The sequence below is a fragment of the Betta splendens genome, chromosome 16, assembly GCF_900634795.4.
Source record: "Betta splendens chromosome 16, fBetSpl5.4, whole genome shotgun sequence".
In the NCBI taxonomy this organism is placed as follows: domain Eukaryota; kingdom Metazoa; phylum Chordata; class Actinopteri; order Anabantiformes; family Osphronemidae; genus Betta; species Betta splendens.
The window spans coordinates 3330958-3347907 of record NC_040896.2 but is presented as its reverse complement, the minus strand read 5'-3'; the positions used below and the strand labels follow the sequence as shown (position 1 = coordinate 3347907).

At 46.0% G+C, this 16950-nt stretch overlaps 1 protein-coding gene across 2 annotated transcripts in view; it reads left to right on the top strand.

Moving 5' to 3' along the window:
* The window catches only part of cdk14 (cyclin-dependent kinase 14), a 110020-nt gene that overhangs the window by 65796 nt on the left and 27274 nt on the right, over positions 1-16950 (top strand). For both annotated transcript variants that reach the window (XM_029130541.2, XM_029130542.3), the window contains 4 exons: positions 4942-5005; positions 7415-7463; positions 12543-12682; positions 14786-14924. In XM_029130541.2, coding sequence (XP_028986374.1) covers positions 4942-5005; positions 7415-7463; positions 12543-12682; positions 14786-14898 — 366 coding nt within the window. In that variant the 3' untranslated portion in view covers positions 14899-14924. The remainder of the gene's footprint in view (positions 1-4941; positions 5006-7414; positions 7464-12542; positions 12683-14785; positions 14925-16950) is intronic.

Here is a 16950-nt window from a genome sequence, read left to right as displayed (position 1 = left end):
CCCACTGAGCCTTTGTAGTCTGGGCACCATCCTTTTCTTTTTTATTTTCTATTATTTGTTTTGTCTTGTTGGCTTAATTGAAAAGCATGAAAAATAGCTAGCTAAAATAGCGAATGAAACTGAGTCAGCCTTTAAATACAGATCTGGTTAATTGGAATGACTGAAGCTTGACAATATGGACGAATAATAATAAAACAAGCTGTTCGTCACTGATATTCAAATGTGTGTGTGTGTTTAGAAGACTGTAAATAAATTCCTTTGCCTGGAAAATATGCAGGGACCCAATCAAATCGCACCCAGTGCTTTGTGTCGGTGTGTGCGTTCAGCTGTCAGCCAGAGGTAAATCAGATGAATATGGAGATGTTCGGCTCGCGGCTCGGCGAGGCAGCGCGCCTGCCATCACAGACGTAGCCGCGCCACCGTTAGCTGACATTTCCACCCGCTGCCGTGCTGTCAGACGGTGAATTATGCGCAGTGAGAAGCAACTTAAAGGCCACGCTGTTTGAAGGTCAGCTCCCATCACTGGTTCAGAGGCGCCTGGCCAGAGGTGAGCTGACACTGTGCCTGCAGCGCCACCACCTGGCCCGGAGGCCTCCTGCTTTAGGTGTCTCTAACCTCCAGACACTGGGCCTTGTGCTTGTCACACTGGTGCCATAGCTTAGAATATTAGCGTTATCAGTGAAAAAACTGAAATAATACAGGTCTTATCAGCAGTTAGTAACTCAGGACTGACGGGGATCTGACTCCTTCAGTCACTCAAATACAGAAACACTCATTATACGCTCAGTGTTGATGTCAGACATGCAGATGTACAGTATGTCCATGTCTCAGATATTTTGCATATGAAAACATTTCCCTTAAAGTTAAGGCATTTTGCTTCAGGCTTTGTTTGAGCAGCTGCAGCACCGGGTTGTACTGAAGTAAGTTAAACTCCATTACGTCTCTCCATCTTTTCTCCCCAGTGTTCTTCTGACCTAAACCCAGCCCCACATGGGATTCTGGACTTGAACTCTGCTCTGCAACTTGCCAGTCCTGCATCTATTGTATAAAAACCGTCACATCATCAAACATATGAACAGATTAAACAAATAATTATAACAGCATTTGCCACTGACTAGCGGTTGCAGTTTGAATTGCCCAGAAACATCACAGTCGGGGGACGGGGCTGACCTTAGTGTCCATTGTCACTTAAACACTGACGGTTTTGAATTTACCTTTTTCATATTATCATTATTCTGTTTTTCTGATACGACACATAGACACAGAGTTATTGCGCGTCACAGCTTTAAGGTTGTACCAAATTCTGGGCTTATTAGCATTACAACACTGCTGCATTTGGAAGTCTGGATACACACTTTATTTATTGAAGGTGTCCGATTCAGATACAGTTTGTGTTGGTGTCATTGAATGAGACTGGAGGTACAGGCTACATAGGTGTAAACGTCTCTGTGTGCCTCTGTAGCGTTCGTTGTCACCCACTTTAATTCCCACTGAACGTGTGTGTGGATTATGGTGTGCTAGATGGGGCCGCTCTCCTCTGGTCGGGTAACAACTTGTCACTGTGTGAAAGATTACTTTTTCTGGAAGAGCTATATGAATACAGGCAGGTCTATCTGCAGGAAATAGCCTGTCAGGCTGAGGTGAGTGTGTCCGTGCATGTGCGTCGGGTTATATTAGCGCTGCTTGGTGAAATATGAGCCCAGTCCATCACAGTGAGTGGCAGGATGACGAGAGAAATCAGAGTTTGCGAGAGGATGCGTTCACACCAACACACTGGCTGATGTTTATGGGTCTGATCAGCTGATAATTAGGATGTTTCATGTTTCATGTACACGTCTACTAGTTATCAGCTGTAGAACCTTAGGTCCACATTACAGTTTCCTCATGCCTGGTAACCTGTTAGCAGCAAGGTGCCACTTACAGCTGCATGAAGGTGTGTAATGATGATGTTGCAGCAGTCCGCTGCTGATGCTGGTAAACAGTTTGTTACCTATGACGCTCACCGGCCATTTTCCATCAATGAATAATCCCCCATCAATCCCAGAATGCAATGCACCGCACATGAGTGAGGAACGTGTTCCTGCTGTCGTCTAACCTGCTTCTGCGTGAGCCACGTGATATTGAGTTCCTTTCAAAGAGATAATAGAAACAAAAAGGAATAGAATCAACAGCCTTTGTATTGTGCTAGTGTATTTGTGCCGTGTGGGTTCGTGCCATAAGGTTTCTGTGAGGTGATAGAACCTCAGACTGCTTGTACAGTGTGAAGCCTGTTCAGGCAGAGCCTATTCCTGCTATGAGGACTAAGCCAGTCCAAATGCGAGTATCTTTTTCCCGAGAGAGCGCGGGAGCGGCCGTCGGGGGGTGGGGGTGAATAACGCCGTGCCTGGGTTTCAGCAGATGGATGCTGCTGTCACAGACAGGATGGTGGGGCTTACTCAACGCATTCCACTCGCTCGCAGTGGGGGACAGCTGATCCACTTGGCTCTGGTTCTGATCCGTTTGACCCCTGCCTGGAGGTGACCCCAATCCGCCCGGGGCTGGAGAGCGGTGGAGGGGGGGTGTTTGGAGCGAGGCCGGGGTCAGCGCCGGGACAGGGCGGGAGCGTGGAGGGCTCGATACAGCTGCGCCGGCGTTAGTGCTGGAGCTGTGAGCTGTGAGTGAACGCGTGCAAATAATAAATCTACACCAGGTGCAAGAAACACTGGGAACAGACTATAAGTATTCATATGCAGACACGCAGTCATACGTGGTAGCAAAACCTTTGGGGTCATCAGATGCTGTTTTTTCCCCTGACGATGCTCTGCCAGGTCTGTACTGCTGCTGTCTGGTGTTGGGGTGTTCTGCCGTCAGCGTGAGATCCACACCTGCTGCATCCACTCAGATGTTTGACTGAGCCATCGCACAATGTTCCACTTCACCGCCTGGAGATGAAGTCTTGGGTTGTACAGTATGTTGGGGTTCATTGTCCGTGTGAGCTGTCAGGTCCAGTGAGTTTTAAAGGGTTTGGCTGGATATGATCAGATTGGTCTTTTTGCTTTTGTCAGCAGTTTTCTGGAAACTGTTCCTTTGTCAGTCAGACGTCCACATAATAACAGATAAGATGCTTCAGATCATCATCGTTTGCTTTCTCTGTCTCCCTGGCTTCCTAATCCATTCCAATCCAATCATCCTGGTCTCATCCATCCAGGACAGGAGGCAAATCTTTCAGGATTTAAAAAAGTAGTTTCTTCTATTTTTGTCTAATGTGGTCTTTCGGTCTTAACCAGTAGTTTACCTCCTACGACTCGTGATAAAGTGAGCAGATCAATTATCTGTATCAACAGCTGTCATTACATATGGACAGTAGCAGTGCAGTAAAATCAGAGGTCCATGCGTGACGGTCGAACCAGCATCTGTATGTGCAGCACATACCACCCCCCCACCAGCAGCAGCAGCAGCTACGTTACGGACCCTCCCAGCCTGAAAAAGAGTTCAGGGTCAGAACCTGCGACTTACTCTCTCTCAATATATATTTGTAATACACACACAATCCTGTACAGAAATAGATGCGTATCAGGTCTGTATTTAGGTTGTTGTACTGCTTCTCTCCTCTGATGTCCTTTTAAAGCCCCCTCTTCACTTCAAAGGCCTTTAAACCGTCCCGTCAATGAGCCACACTGCCTCTCAACTAGATCACTCACCCCCCATAACAGTGTGAACCCCCCACCTGTTTTGTGTGCCCGGAAGAACCACCACATCATCTTATCACAGTAGTTTGAGGCACTGCTCCAGCCCCCGACCGCTGCGCTGCAGTTCAGATGCTGTTTTAGGTGGAGCGGTGGCAGACAAAGGCTGCGTTCAGCAGATCAGGCCACATTAAGTCAATTGTTCCTAAATAAAATGAAAGCCAATGGGAAAATAACAGAACATTTACATGTTTGACCAAACCTTTGCATGTGAGACATGTGTCGTCATTGGTAGGTTAGAACTGTATGAAGTCTGCAGTAACACCACAGTCCAGTGAATCAGTGAAGAGCTGTATGTTGACCTTGTTTAGCTTTTGAGGAACCTTAAAACGCTTCAATGCACCATCTGACAGAGTAAACACCCCAGAGCTGTAGTGGGCTGTGCAGCTCAGACAGGGGCTCCTGCTGGCGTCCTCGTGGTCCTTTACTGCCCTCTGGTGACTTGTTTTTTTCCACACAATGACAAACGTGTGACCTTAGTTCTCTGGCTACACACCATGGGTTTCCTATGAGACAACCACACAACCCACATTTATTCTGTCCTCTGAGCCATGACTGACTTTTGTATAACTTAACTTTTCAGGTTATCGGTGGTGGTGATATTATGTCAGCTGGTAGATTTATGACCGCAGGGCTTGTGGAAACGGAATATGAAAGAGACACGTCTGAGCTTGAACGACGTGGATGATCTGTGATGGAGCCACACAACTTTTACTTCCGTTGCCCCCACACACGCGTCGTCCTATAAATTCTCCGCTGTGAAAGTGTGCTGCAGATCAGGCCCAACTGTGCAGTCTGGAAGCTATTATGCTGCTTAGCGGTGATGGATCATGTTGAAGGCATGTCCGCTGCTCTGGCTTTTGTCATCATAAACAGGCAGTGCGCATGCAGTGTCAGGCGGCCGTTCCATAAAACTCACACTAATCACGGCTGTTAAGCAACGACATACTTTTGGGGTGAAATTTAAAGCGTATTCAGGTTGTTTTAGGGACCTTCGTGACCTCATTTACATCTGTTGTACTCAGGAACTTACTGTGTCTCACTACCCAGGGTTGAGGTCCTGGCCGTCATTTGGGAGTGCTCCTAATATTCTAGTGCATGAATAAGAGTTTCCACCAAACCAGGAAGAGACCGATGACAGAAGAAAACGTTTTTACATCCTGGTTTCATGTTTTATGCTTCAGTCTTTCATCTCTGGTCTTTAATATTCCTTCAGGTCCTCGGCACTCCATCTGAGGACTCCTGGCCTGGGGTGAACTCCTTGCCACATTTCAAGCCAGGTGAGATCTTTCATTGGCCTTATTCATCCTAAACTGGTAATTAAATTAAAACGGTGTAAGTGTAACTTTACTCAACATAACTAGTTCAAAAGCATTTCTAATTATACACGTTTCATATCAGGCAACTGAGGTTCTGGCTCCACGATAACACATCACTTCAGATAATGTTAATTTACGTTAAGTAGAATATAAAGATGCTCGTAATGTGGGCAGCAGAGCCGCTTCAGGTGCAGGTGTGTTTCCTTTTGTTTAGCAGTGTGGGACAGCGGTCCAGGAACTCCCACACTGAGGTCTGCTGCAGCAGAGTGGGCGAGCGGCTCTGCCAGGCCAGACGCACCCTCCGGGAGCTCATTAGGGCTTTTTAGACGGGACATGAATAGCGGGACTGCAGATTAGTGTGAGCTGGCGCTGGAGTGGAGGAGAGAGGGCCGAGGAGGGCGGGTTAGGGCAGCGAGGCTTCACAAAGTGCTGTGACCCAGTCTCCCATCTCCGGTGGCCAATTAGGGACCAACTGGGGTGACTCTTCCAGACACACCTACACCACACACACAAATGCAATCTCTCATCCTGTGGCCATCGCGACAGTTGGCTCTTGTTAGCCTCTTGAACAGCTGTGCAGCTCTCTGACACACACACACACACACACACACACACACACACACACACACACACGCCGAGCGTTGCCTGGTGCCAGGCTCTAAGCAGTGCATCTGTTTATGGGATGTCTGCAGATGTGATGTCATTATGTTCCAACAAACACACAGTGCAGTTAAAATGGATGGTGTTCATGAAGCCACATGATGCACTGCTCATATTATCAACATAAATGTCCTGCAGCTAATGTTTAGAAATTCATACGTGTGATTAAATGAAACAACAACAGAAGACAGCTCAGCACACAGTAAAAGGCAGCTCCCTGCAGTGACGGCGGTAAACAGCAGGTGGCAGTGTTGCAACAGTGATTAAAGGTTCCACATCAGCAGCATTTGTTCTGAGTGACTGATATCAAGCATGCAGCAAAGTGACTGGTTATGACTCATCACATTTCACAATTACTGTTACATACTGTACATAAAACATCCTGCGTTTTTTTCCGGTTCATCCAATACTTTTCGAGTTTGGATCTCAGACCCGACAGAGTGGCTCGACCTCAGAGTGGAGGCGCCGCTTATTTTTTCGCATTTCTGTGGTTATGAAAAGGTTCCACGGATACTTTTCCACTCCTCCAGTCCTATCTTGCTTTAACTGCCTGCCTCCGCTTCGCTCTGCTCTTTTAAACTGAGATATGAGCGTCTGCTCTTACATTCCGAGCCAGACCAGTGCTATCAGCCAATGATTTATTTTTCATCACTATTTACTGAAGCGGGGAAAAGAGTTCATTCGAGTTTAATGGTTTTGTTTTGCAACGGAACCGAAAGAGTATCATAAAAAAAAAACACGATGCTCTAAAAACTAATATATAGTTTTAGAGCCAATATGTGTCAAAGGGCGACACAGAGGAGCTCCATATGAATCGCTTGCACGTTACCTGTGAATACTTTGTACATTACGTACAGGGAACCTTTCACATTGGTCCTGCAACCAGTTTAGACTTCCCGCACCCTACTCTCACTGTGTTGGTGGTGGATCTGCGATCGGCTCAGGACGCCGGGTTGACAGCAGCCACCGCCGCCCGCTGGCAGGCCGAGGCCGGCCGTGAACAACCACTGGGTGGCCGGCGGGCGGGGGGGGGGGGTCGGCCTGGCAGCGTGGGGGTGGGCGGCTGGGTGGGCGGCTGGGTGGGCGGCTCGCTGGGCGGCTGGTTGCCTGGCGGCTCCGCACGGCACTTTAGGCCATGATTAGGAGAACGGTGAGCCGCACAGTCACTCACAGCATAATAAACATAGCTGTGGGAATGCGGAGAGACTGTCTCACCAAACTCCTCTCAAAACCATGGCAGTTTGTGGTCTGGACGCAGCAGCGCGCACTCAACAGCATCTAGGGTTTCAGCTGCTCGACAATTTGGCAAGAACGTAACATTTGTTCGCTGGTTGGTTTTAATTAATTAAAATACCAGACTGGACGCAGCCGATAATAAAGAGCTCTCTCAGTGGGGGAAGATTTCAATTTAAAAGTAGTAGAGCAAAATACAGTAAGAAGAAAGAAAGATCCACATTTAAAACATCTGTCAGGTTTTTTGGCAGTGGATTCACAGCACTTAAAAATAAAAAAATCAGTAACAGAATAATTAGTAAATGAAATAGTCATTATATGAATCTTATAGTCCTAGTGTTGATGTTACAGTAGCTTATGGTTTGTTGGCTTGATGCTCTGTTTTGTAAGATGTGATGAGTGTGAATAACCCAGATGCCAGGTCAGAGTGTCAGAGGTCAGAGGTCACAGGTGTGATTTTGTGTCTTTTCGTTGCAGACCGCTTTACAGTGTACAGCGCCAAGAAGCTGAGGCAAGCGTGGAATAAGTAAGTGACCTGGGCCGTACCTGTCGTGTTGTTCTCCTTCCTGTCTGGTAAACAAGCGCGTCACAGCTGGCGCCGTCTTCCTGTCAGCTCCACAGCAGACGCACGCGTGAGACATGAGGCGCATATGGCAGCAAAAGGCCACGGTGGCACAGCTGGGGCTCCCCCCAGGTGTGCCACTGTTCGCCCCGAGCGAACATCTGGAACGTAGCGTTAGCTTAGCAAACGCTGTTTCTCTTTGTATGCTGGAACAACACATGCACGCACACACGCACACACACACACACACGCACGCACACACGCACACACACACACACGCACGCACACACACACGCACGCACACACACACACAGACACACACATCTTGATTAAATGCCTTATTATAGAAATAGGTAACATCTGGTCTTTGAAAACTTCAGTTTGGAAGCAACATATTATTGCACTTACAGCCCAGATTAAAAAGAATGGACTGCAGCCATTTCATGACAAATGAAAAACTGCGACTTAAGATGCGGTGGATTCTTCCTTCACTCGCTGCCTCGCTCTCATCCAGGAGGAAATAAAAATGTGAGAAAGTGAGGAGGAGTGTTAATGACCCTCACTTCCTCTATGCTTTCTTTTATCACAGTCCAGGGAATGGTGAATATGATACAAACAAGCTCATTTTCATCTTTTTTTGTTTCCCCTGTTTTCTTTGCACTTCCCTGTGATGTTTGTGCAGATTTTTGTACAGAGGTTGTGTGATTCAACCCTGTGCTCACACTCTAAAAGGTTCGACTTAACCTTAAATAATAGTTCACTTTAAATAAAGTCATAGGGCCTTTAACTAATTACAAAAAAAAACTAATAAATAATCTCAAAGTGGTTTTGACTGTAGACTATACTGTACCTATTTAAACAGAGTTCTTTCACAATAAGTTGTTTTAAAGCCCCAGTTGGTTACATTTTTACACAACAACACAATTTGGGCCTCACTTTCGTCCAAATGATTGTGTTTGCCCTTAGAGTGCACCAGTAAGAGTTTGTTCAATTAGTCACAATACCTCAATTATCAATATAGTAAGTTAAAAAAATCTGCTAACTAATTATTAATTTATAATTAAGCTGCACTTGGATGCAAACACAACCATAGAGCAGTGAACAAGCTATTGTTAGCAGGCCCATTCTGAGAAACCTCTGTTAACCTTGAGCTGTTAATCTAGAAGCTAAATGTGTGTTGACAATGGTTTACTGGCCTCATGATCAAAGTTCAAAACTTCACACATCAGCACAGCAAAGCAGCTAATAGCTTATTAACGGAGCAGCGCCTGGAATCTCTGTCTGCAGCGTACAGTATCTGCGTTGTATCCCCTCCCTTTCTTTTAGCTCCCACCAAACAGCTGAAGCCGGTCCAATGTTTACTCACAGCTGCTCTCTTTCTAGGTCACTTTCACTTTTTTTATCCTCCCTTCCTCCCACATTGGCTTCTTGGGTGTCTTAGATTATAAATTAAAGGCAGTAACTACTGAGCTTCACTGAGTGATGAGCGAATGCTTGGGAGCATAATTCAAAGAACGTATGAGGTACGAAGTGGAAAGACATCTGTAAGCATCGATCACACTAAAAAACTCAGGCTTTTCAATTGCAGATTATTGCAGATATGACAAACACGATTCTGTTACTGTTACTTTAGTTTGCTGTAGAGATGCAAACTACTGTAAGTAATCTGACTAACAAGCCTTTTGCTGCAAACAGTGAAACTAACTACTACAGTTCTACACTATAAACTAAGCCAACGACCTCAGGCAGCTCGACTAACAAACTATATATATATATATATATATATATATAACAGTAGCTTTGATTTTTAAATTATAATGACAGAGTATTAGCCCGGGCACATATTATGCCAAAAATACAAACTAAAAATCACTCATGATTTTTGACTCAAATGCAAAAAACCAAAGAAAACAAAATAATTGAACAAATACCATAAAGATTTAAAGAAGTACAAAGCGTAAAGTAATGTATACAAACAAACAGATGGACAAATAATGACATTGTTGGAGAGATAATTCACAGAGCAGAATTTACTCAGAGACAGAGATGTAGTTCAAATAAATGTTTCTGGATATATTCTAATTGGTGGGTCAAAATCATTGAACGCAGACATAGAGAGTCAGGTCAGAAATTCCCCCAGCTCAAGGCTCGGGACAGGGTTTCATCCCCACAACCTACGGACCAGACGGACGGTTGGTTCTATAACCTAGCATCCGCTCAGTGGAGCGTGAGATCAACAGTCCTCATGACTTGTTTTGTTCTCAGTGGAGCCAGACGCCTTTACTTGTTCACCTAAAGGCATAATATTGACATATTCACTGAGGCTCCTGCAGTGGACATTCTTCCCTGATTAGCCTTTGACAGAAATGCAAGTCCAGGAACAGTGGCTCTCCCTGGTCTGATAAGTACACTCCACGAGCGAGTCCCACAGAATCCAGGTGTAGATGATTAGTGGAGATTAGTCCAGAGCCGATGAGGCAGGAAATGATGTAGGTGAGTAGAGTGAAAGTGAGACATGAAAGCTGAAGCACCACCTCAGGGTGAAGGGTTGAGGATGAAAATGTCACAAATGGGCAAACAAACTTGAAAACACAGTTTGGTAACAACTTCGGCTAATTAGCATAAATCAAGAGAAGGAGTCAAGGCGTCAGTGGCTTAAAAGTGAATTAGACTTCACTGCAGCTGTATGACTCTTATATACATATACCACTTATCACTAATTGATGACGGTCAGATCATTGGTCTGTGTTAAGTTTACCTATGAGTGCATACTGTTGGTACTTCACAACATGCATTTAATCAAATGTAACCTTCTCTTTTTTATCTAACTAACAAACTGATGGTGTGCTAGCGGTTCTGTGTCTTTTTATGCCCCTGTCATAGAAGCCGGAGTCCTTCTTTCTGAATAAAATTAAAATGAGGAAAATTATGATGAAAAGGTCTGCAATGCAGACGCTACCTGCACCTTCTCATGTGAGTCACATTGATTTGACCATTTTGGACTGTTTTTTTTTGTGGTACATTGTTGCTCACTTCAAGACCAAAGGAAAACCAACATGAGCTGTTTCTCAAATTTTAAGTGATGAAATTAAGCTACTTGATACATTCACTATACAGTTATTATGAAGCTATTATTTATATAATATCAGTTTGTATCTTGTATTGTCGGCATAAACAGATATGAGATGTTTTTATTGAATAATTGCTATTACTAATATTTGTGTCAAGCTTTGCATTCATTTGCATTGTTATTGCGTTTTAAAAGGAGGGAGACATTTTCTTTTGCCTGATTGTGCATGAACAGAAAAGCTGCAACACGAATAAGGTCCATTATTATTACCCAAAGATCAGCAGAGGCCTTTAAAAGTCTCCGTGTCATTGAGGTGTTGTTAGTCAGACAGGTCATTCTCAGCTTCCTCCAACCCAGTCAGCGCATGCTTACTGTACAAGCTGAGGCCTGTTTGCTCGTGTCAAATGGGCCAGACATGGCGAACGCGCCCTGCAGGGAGTCTCCACACACACACACGCACACACACACACACACACAGCTCTGGCTCGCTGCATTGCTCCAGCTAAGGATGCTGGTGACCCTCTGCTGCTGCGAGGCTCCAGGGCGACGGCCTGTTTCCTGCGCTGCACGTCTCCCACGTGCCCTCAGCCGCACGCCGCCCATGAAAGAGCGCGTCGCCGCCGTGGATGTCATCACCCGGAGCTGTTTGAATGTTTCAGGAGATGCTATCAATCTAGCAGACGTGTGCTCGTTCACGGGGCTAGTTGACAGCGGTAGCAGGAAGGAATGTGCAGGCCAGCATGTACGAACGCTTCACAGCGTAGACGAGTGCGGTGCCGTTTTTAGAGGTAGGACGTACGAAGAACATGCTCTTCATATCCTGTCCAGCTGCAGATGAACCTAAATAGGAACACTTGCATGAGCGAATGTTTAAAAGTTAAGGCTCTAAAAATACAGTGAAATCATCTTTTCTTCTTGTCAGCACAGCTGACTTATAAAACATTCCTGGTTCAAGCGCCCAAGGTTTAGCTGATACCAAGACTCCAGATCTGCAATGACCTGACGAAACACACCCACACAGCAGGCTAAAACCTAAGCATATTCCTGATCTGCATTTATTATTGTAACCATGACAACAAAGGATTCTGGTGCATGATATTGCTAGTGGTTGGTGGAGCAACATATTTACATTTATTTGAAGTGGTTGGAATGTTTTGGGATTGAAGCTCCTCCAAGTCAGATAATTAGCCCTTAGTAACATTTTGTATATTCTGACTGCATTGAAAATACAGAACGGCTGTAGAAATATGTTTGGATCAGTTGTGTATCTCTGGAACAGTCTTCCAAGAGGCCTTTTTCCCTTCAGCATAGAGTTTCACACGCTAGTCTGCCTTTAAACGTTTCCTTGAACAGTTGAGCCGCAGAAGAAGAAGGCGAGGCCCTGATGGACTTCATTAGGTTCATCTGCCTCTTTGCCGAGTGGCGTTGATGAGTTGAACAGAGACTTATCTCCTCTCTGTCTTCTTGCTTATAAGTGGAGCTGAGATCCCCATCGAGAGCCATGGGAGTGGCTGTCAGAGCGCCTGACTGGGGAGTGAACCATGAGAAGGCTGCAGAACACGGAGCGGCATAACATCATGTTTATTTAATGCGCTGGATGCCTAATTACTGGCTGAAGCTCCTCCCCTCAGCGCTGCTCCTGTAGGTAGCGTTGGGTCAGGGTTTCTCGCAGTGACCCAGTGCACGCGCGAATGTCTGCGGGTGGTTGTACTGTGTGTGGGGCTGTTTTTGCATATGAGCGTGTCAGAGAATTTCTATTTCACTTGAGTCAGCAAACCTTGAGCATAATTAACCGGCGTGTGTTTTTTTTTTTTTTTGTCAGCAGTTCTTTGAATTGAAGGAAACGCGTGTTGTCGCCTCAGAGGAGTGAACAAGTGATTGGGAGGAAGGCGCGACTACTCTGTGTCTTTAGGATGAAGCAGCAGCGCCTCGCTCCCACGCGTTCGACTCACCCGCGCCTCCGTCTCTTCCAGGTTGGGCTACGTGGACCACGCGGAGGAGTTGGCCTCCAGGTTCCTCCAGTGCTTCCCAAAGAACCGGCTGTCAGCTCAGGCAGCGCTGAACCACGAGTACTTCAGCAACCTTCCTCCGCGGCTCTGGGAGCTGCAGGACAGTACGTGAGCCAGCCAATCACCAAGCACCCTTAGAAACGCCCTCCGGTCCTTAGAAACCAGCAACACAGTCACAATTCCTCTTTAAAACTGAGTAGATCTAGAATGAAGTACAAATGTCTTCTACAAACACCTGTGGCACTGCTGAATATGCATAAATGAATGACGCTACGACACTAAATACTTGGCATGTGGTTTGAAGTAGGATGGAGCAGTAATAGCTGATACTAGAATAAACTACAGCTTACTATTTGCTTGACGTGACATAAGAGCAGACTTTGCAACCTCCCTTAAAACATCTCACTGAAACGAAGGGCTCGGCCTCGTTCTTTGTGTCTCTGCTTGGACTCCCGCTCTCTGCTTTGTGTGTGTTTTTTGTTTTGTCTTTCTCGGAGCTCCCTCGGCTCCATTGGATCCTACAGCATCCTCTTCCCCGCTGTCCGTCTCGCTCGCTCGCCCGCTCTCTCTCTCTGCAGAGAAGGCGGCCGTCAGCGACCTGAGGCTGTTTTTGTTCACACACAGAGAGCCGTCTCACTGCGTGGATGCCGTTGGGACAGTAAACCCGGCCAGGCATCTGCTGCCCACCGCAACACGCTCACTTTGATTTTCGATCTTCCTGACTTCTCCTCTGCCTCTGAGCAAAGCGCAGCACGCCAAGGAAATCTTTGAGTCCGACGCTTTGGCTGTTACTTCACTGTGAAGCCTCCATTTCAGTTCGTACAGAAATGGGTTACTTCATGAAAGTATTCCAGAGATGACTGCATATCCATATTATCTGACAGGCTCCACATACACTACATACATCACCAATCCCTTAAGCTGTTATTCATTAGTGAAAAGCCTCAGCAGACCTGAGTGTGCTGCCGCTGACATGGTGGTAATTTGAATGGAAGAATTCCATTTTTAATTCTCTCTGATTAGGATTTTTCAGGACTATTAATCCTGTTATCAGCACCCAGCAGGTTGGCGTGTCTGAAAGGAATCACAGAGCAGTGGTCACTGAAGAGAAGGGAGAGAGCAGAGACGAGCCTCCTTTAGATCTTTGTCATGCTCTCCTACTTTCTCTCTCTCTCTCTCTCTCTCTCTCTCTCTCTCCCCCCCTCTCTGTTTTGAGCATGTGACACACAGGCAAAGTAGCAGAGCCACTGAGTCAATTAAAAGAGCAGAATAGAACGAGGACCAGGAGCGTGTGTGTGTGTGTGTGTGTGTGTGTGTGTGTGTGTGTGTGTGTGTGTGTGTGTGTGTGTGTGTGTGTGTGTGTGTGTGTGTGTGGATTCATGGGGGGAAGGACGTGTCAAAATTATGTAAATGAGGAAATAATGTGAGATAAAGAAGTGACTAATTACTCCAGTTGTGAGTATTTGGCTACTACAACAGCATAGTAACCATGTTCCTCCACAAAAAAACCTCTTGCAGCGTTGGGGAACAGCCCAGCGCTGCAGACGGCTCAGTGGTCGCAGCCACTGCTACGGACAGTCGGAAACAACCCAATAAACACACGTCATTGATGGTTGAGAATCTGATGAAGCCTTCAAGTAAATCCCCTATAGACCAAGTCTCCACTTAGTCTCCATTGTGTTGTGTGTTATGGATTTTCCACACACACACAACAGGGGGCAGATTAGCAGGAACAATAACACAAGTATTGAGACAATAGAGCTCCAGGGGTTTCTGTGACTGTCTGGATTGAATTGTGTGATTCCTCATTTAATTTGAAAGCGTGTGGGTGTCTGGCTCTGACAAAGACACAACAACTCTCTGTAGCATCTAGTTGCTGTTGGATCTACATGCACGGTGAAGCAAACCACAGCACAGATGATGGAGGAGGAATTGGAGACGAGCGCGTGACATGATGCTAGGTCACTGCACTGAGTGTGAGCACTTTACAACAACACATGTTACTGTGTCCGTTACTATCATCGCTCTACAGTGGACTTCTAGTGGTTGGAATCAACATTACACAGCCACCTATAAACATGTTATGACGTTAACATGGATCAGTTTGACTAAAACCTTGCTATTCTGACAATAATGCCTAAATGTGCACCTTTAAGTAGCATCTCCATCCCGGACCCCTGACTCCCTGCTTGTGCCTCCCTCTGCAGTGTCTTCTATCTTCACCGTACCAAATGTCAAGCTGCAGACGGAGAGCGGGGACAGCATACAGGTGTGCACGCGCAAGAACAGCGGCAAGTCGTCGTGTGGCAGCAAACACTGACCTGAGGCGGCGCGACTGCCTGACAGGTACGTGCTCAGAGTCAGACCCGAGCTCCAACACGCTCCCAGCGCTCTCCTCCGAAGGATTCTCACCTTCAGTCAAGGCTTTGTGTCCAAACAGAGCAGTGGGGTGAAATGAGGCTGTGGTGCAACTAAGGATTGTACAGTAGGAACATGCTTTTTAAGGCAGGTCTGTAATAGAAAGGCGTTTGCTTTTCATTCAGACAGTAGACTAAAGAACAAATATTCATTTTTTAAACTGTTTATTGCATCATACTATTTAGAGAACACAGCTCTGTTCCAAATCCAATTTTGTTTTCTGTTCTGCAACAAATTTGAAGCGAGGAAACACACATTTTTTGCCCATGATTTTGCTTGAAATATTTCTTGGCCTTATTCTTTAGGTTTTTTTTGTCTTACAGCAAATAGGATTTAACTTGTAGCATGTGAAAAGAGGATAAAATAGCATAAAGTTTATTTTTTTAATTGACATCATTGCAGGCAGATCCATCATGCACGTAAAGGGTTATTGTAATGTTGACTATTTGAAAATCCTTATTAGCAACATCATTACACACACACACACACACACACACACACACACACACACACACACACACACACACACACACACACCATTTATTGTTACCAGCTACGTGGACCCTCTCACACTCCTGCATCCCACCAGCAACCGCATTCTCCCTTTCAGCGCGGACGCCGTGAGATCTGTGCTGTGGCATTGAAGCTCAGGCTGCACTAATAGATGGAGGAATGGCTTTAAGCGGCTGAGGTGGGTGTCCTGTTCTTTCGAGACGGGGCCCCATTCACTGCTCAGATAAAAGCACCACTATTTGCATGTAATAAGAGGTGCAGGGGCCAGTCATGGAGATAATAGCTGGTCCAATGACGGACCCTGGGCCGCGAGGGCCGGCGCGGGGTCGCAGCAGTGTAGTGGACCAGATTATATCTATAATTACAGGCAGGTGCAAAGGCAAACAGACACAACTTCACACACCAACACTTCACTTCGTCAACAATTTTTCCCTTAATGTTTCCACTTCAAAGTCAATGTGTCTTTTACAACTGGACTAGATGAAGGCTGAATACCTCGTATTTACTGTGCTAGTGAATAAGATGAAGTGTGTTTTCCCCGATCTGGGATCTCATAGTGTGTGTGTGTGTGTGTGTGCGTGTGTGTGTGTGTGTGCGTGTGTGCGCGTGCGTGTGTGCGCGTGTATGTGTGTGTGTGTGTGTGTGTGTGTGTGTGTGTGTGTGTGTGTGTGTGTGTGTGTGTGTGTGTGTGTGTGTGTGTGTGTGCGTGTGTGCGCGTGCGCGTGTATGTGTGTGTGTGGAGGGTGGAAGTCACCCCACTGAGAGAGCTGTGTCCTCTCAGCTGCTGCATTTACATTGAAATCAGCCTCTTTGTGCGCCAGCGTTCCAAAGGCTGACAGGCTGTGAGAGCTGCGCTGATAGCGGCCTAATCCCCGTGCACACGTTCTCTTTAATGCACTGACAAATTACACCAACACACGTACACAGACATTTAGATGTCCTCACAAATGTAACTCATGCACATATTTAAGTAGTTTCCCAGCAAGTGTGTTTGGGTTGAGTGAGGAGAAGCTGAATAAAAACGAGGGAACGGTCAAAACTGATGCAGCAGAACGGCCCGACTTCTGCTTTAAAAACACAGGTTTCCTGCGTTAATTCCATACGGTTTTCATTTATTCCGTCATGTTTCTGCTTCCCCTGAGTAACTTCACACTTTGTTTTACCCTGTGAACCTAAACAGAAACACATTTATCCCCATTTATTGAGAAATAAACCATTTTCAGTGCATAAAAACTGATCAGCTAATTACATGTTCCCATCATTACCGTTGTAATCTATGTCTTCTGGCCCATCTGTTATTACGTACGAATGGGGAATTCTGCCATGGTTGATGTTGCTCTCTGTCGCTGCAGTGAACTTTATGAACCAGTTCACCAGTAGAAAGGGAAGTTCCCTCTGACCAGTGAGCCAGCTGACACAAAGGTTTTCCATTCACTGGCAT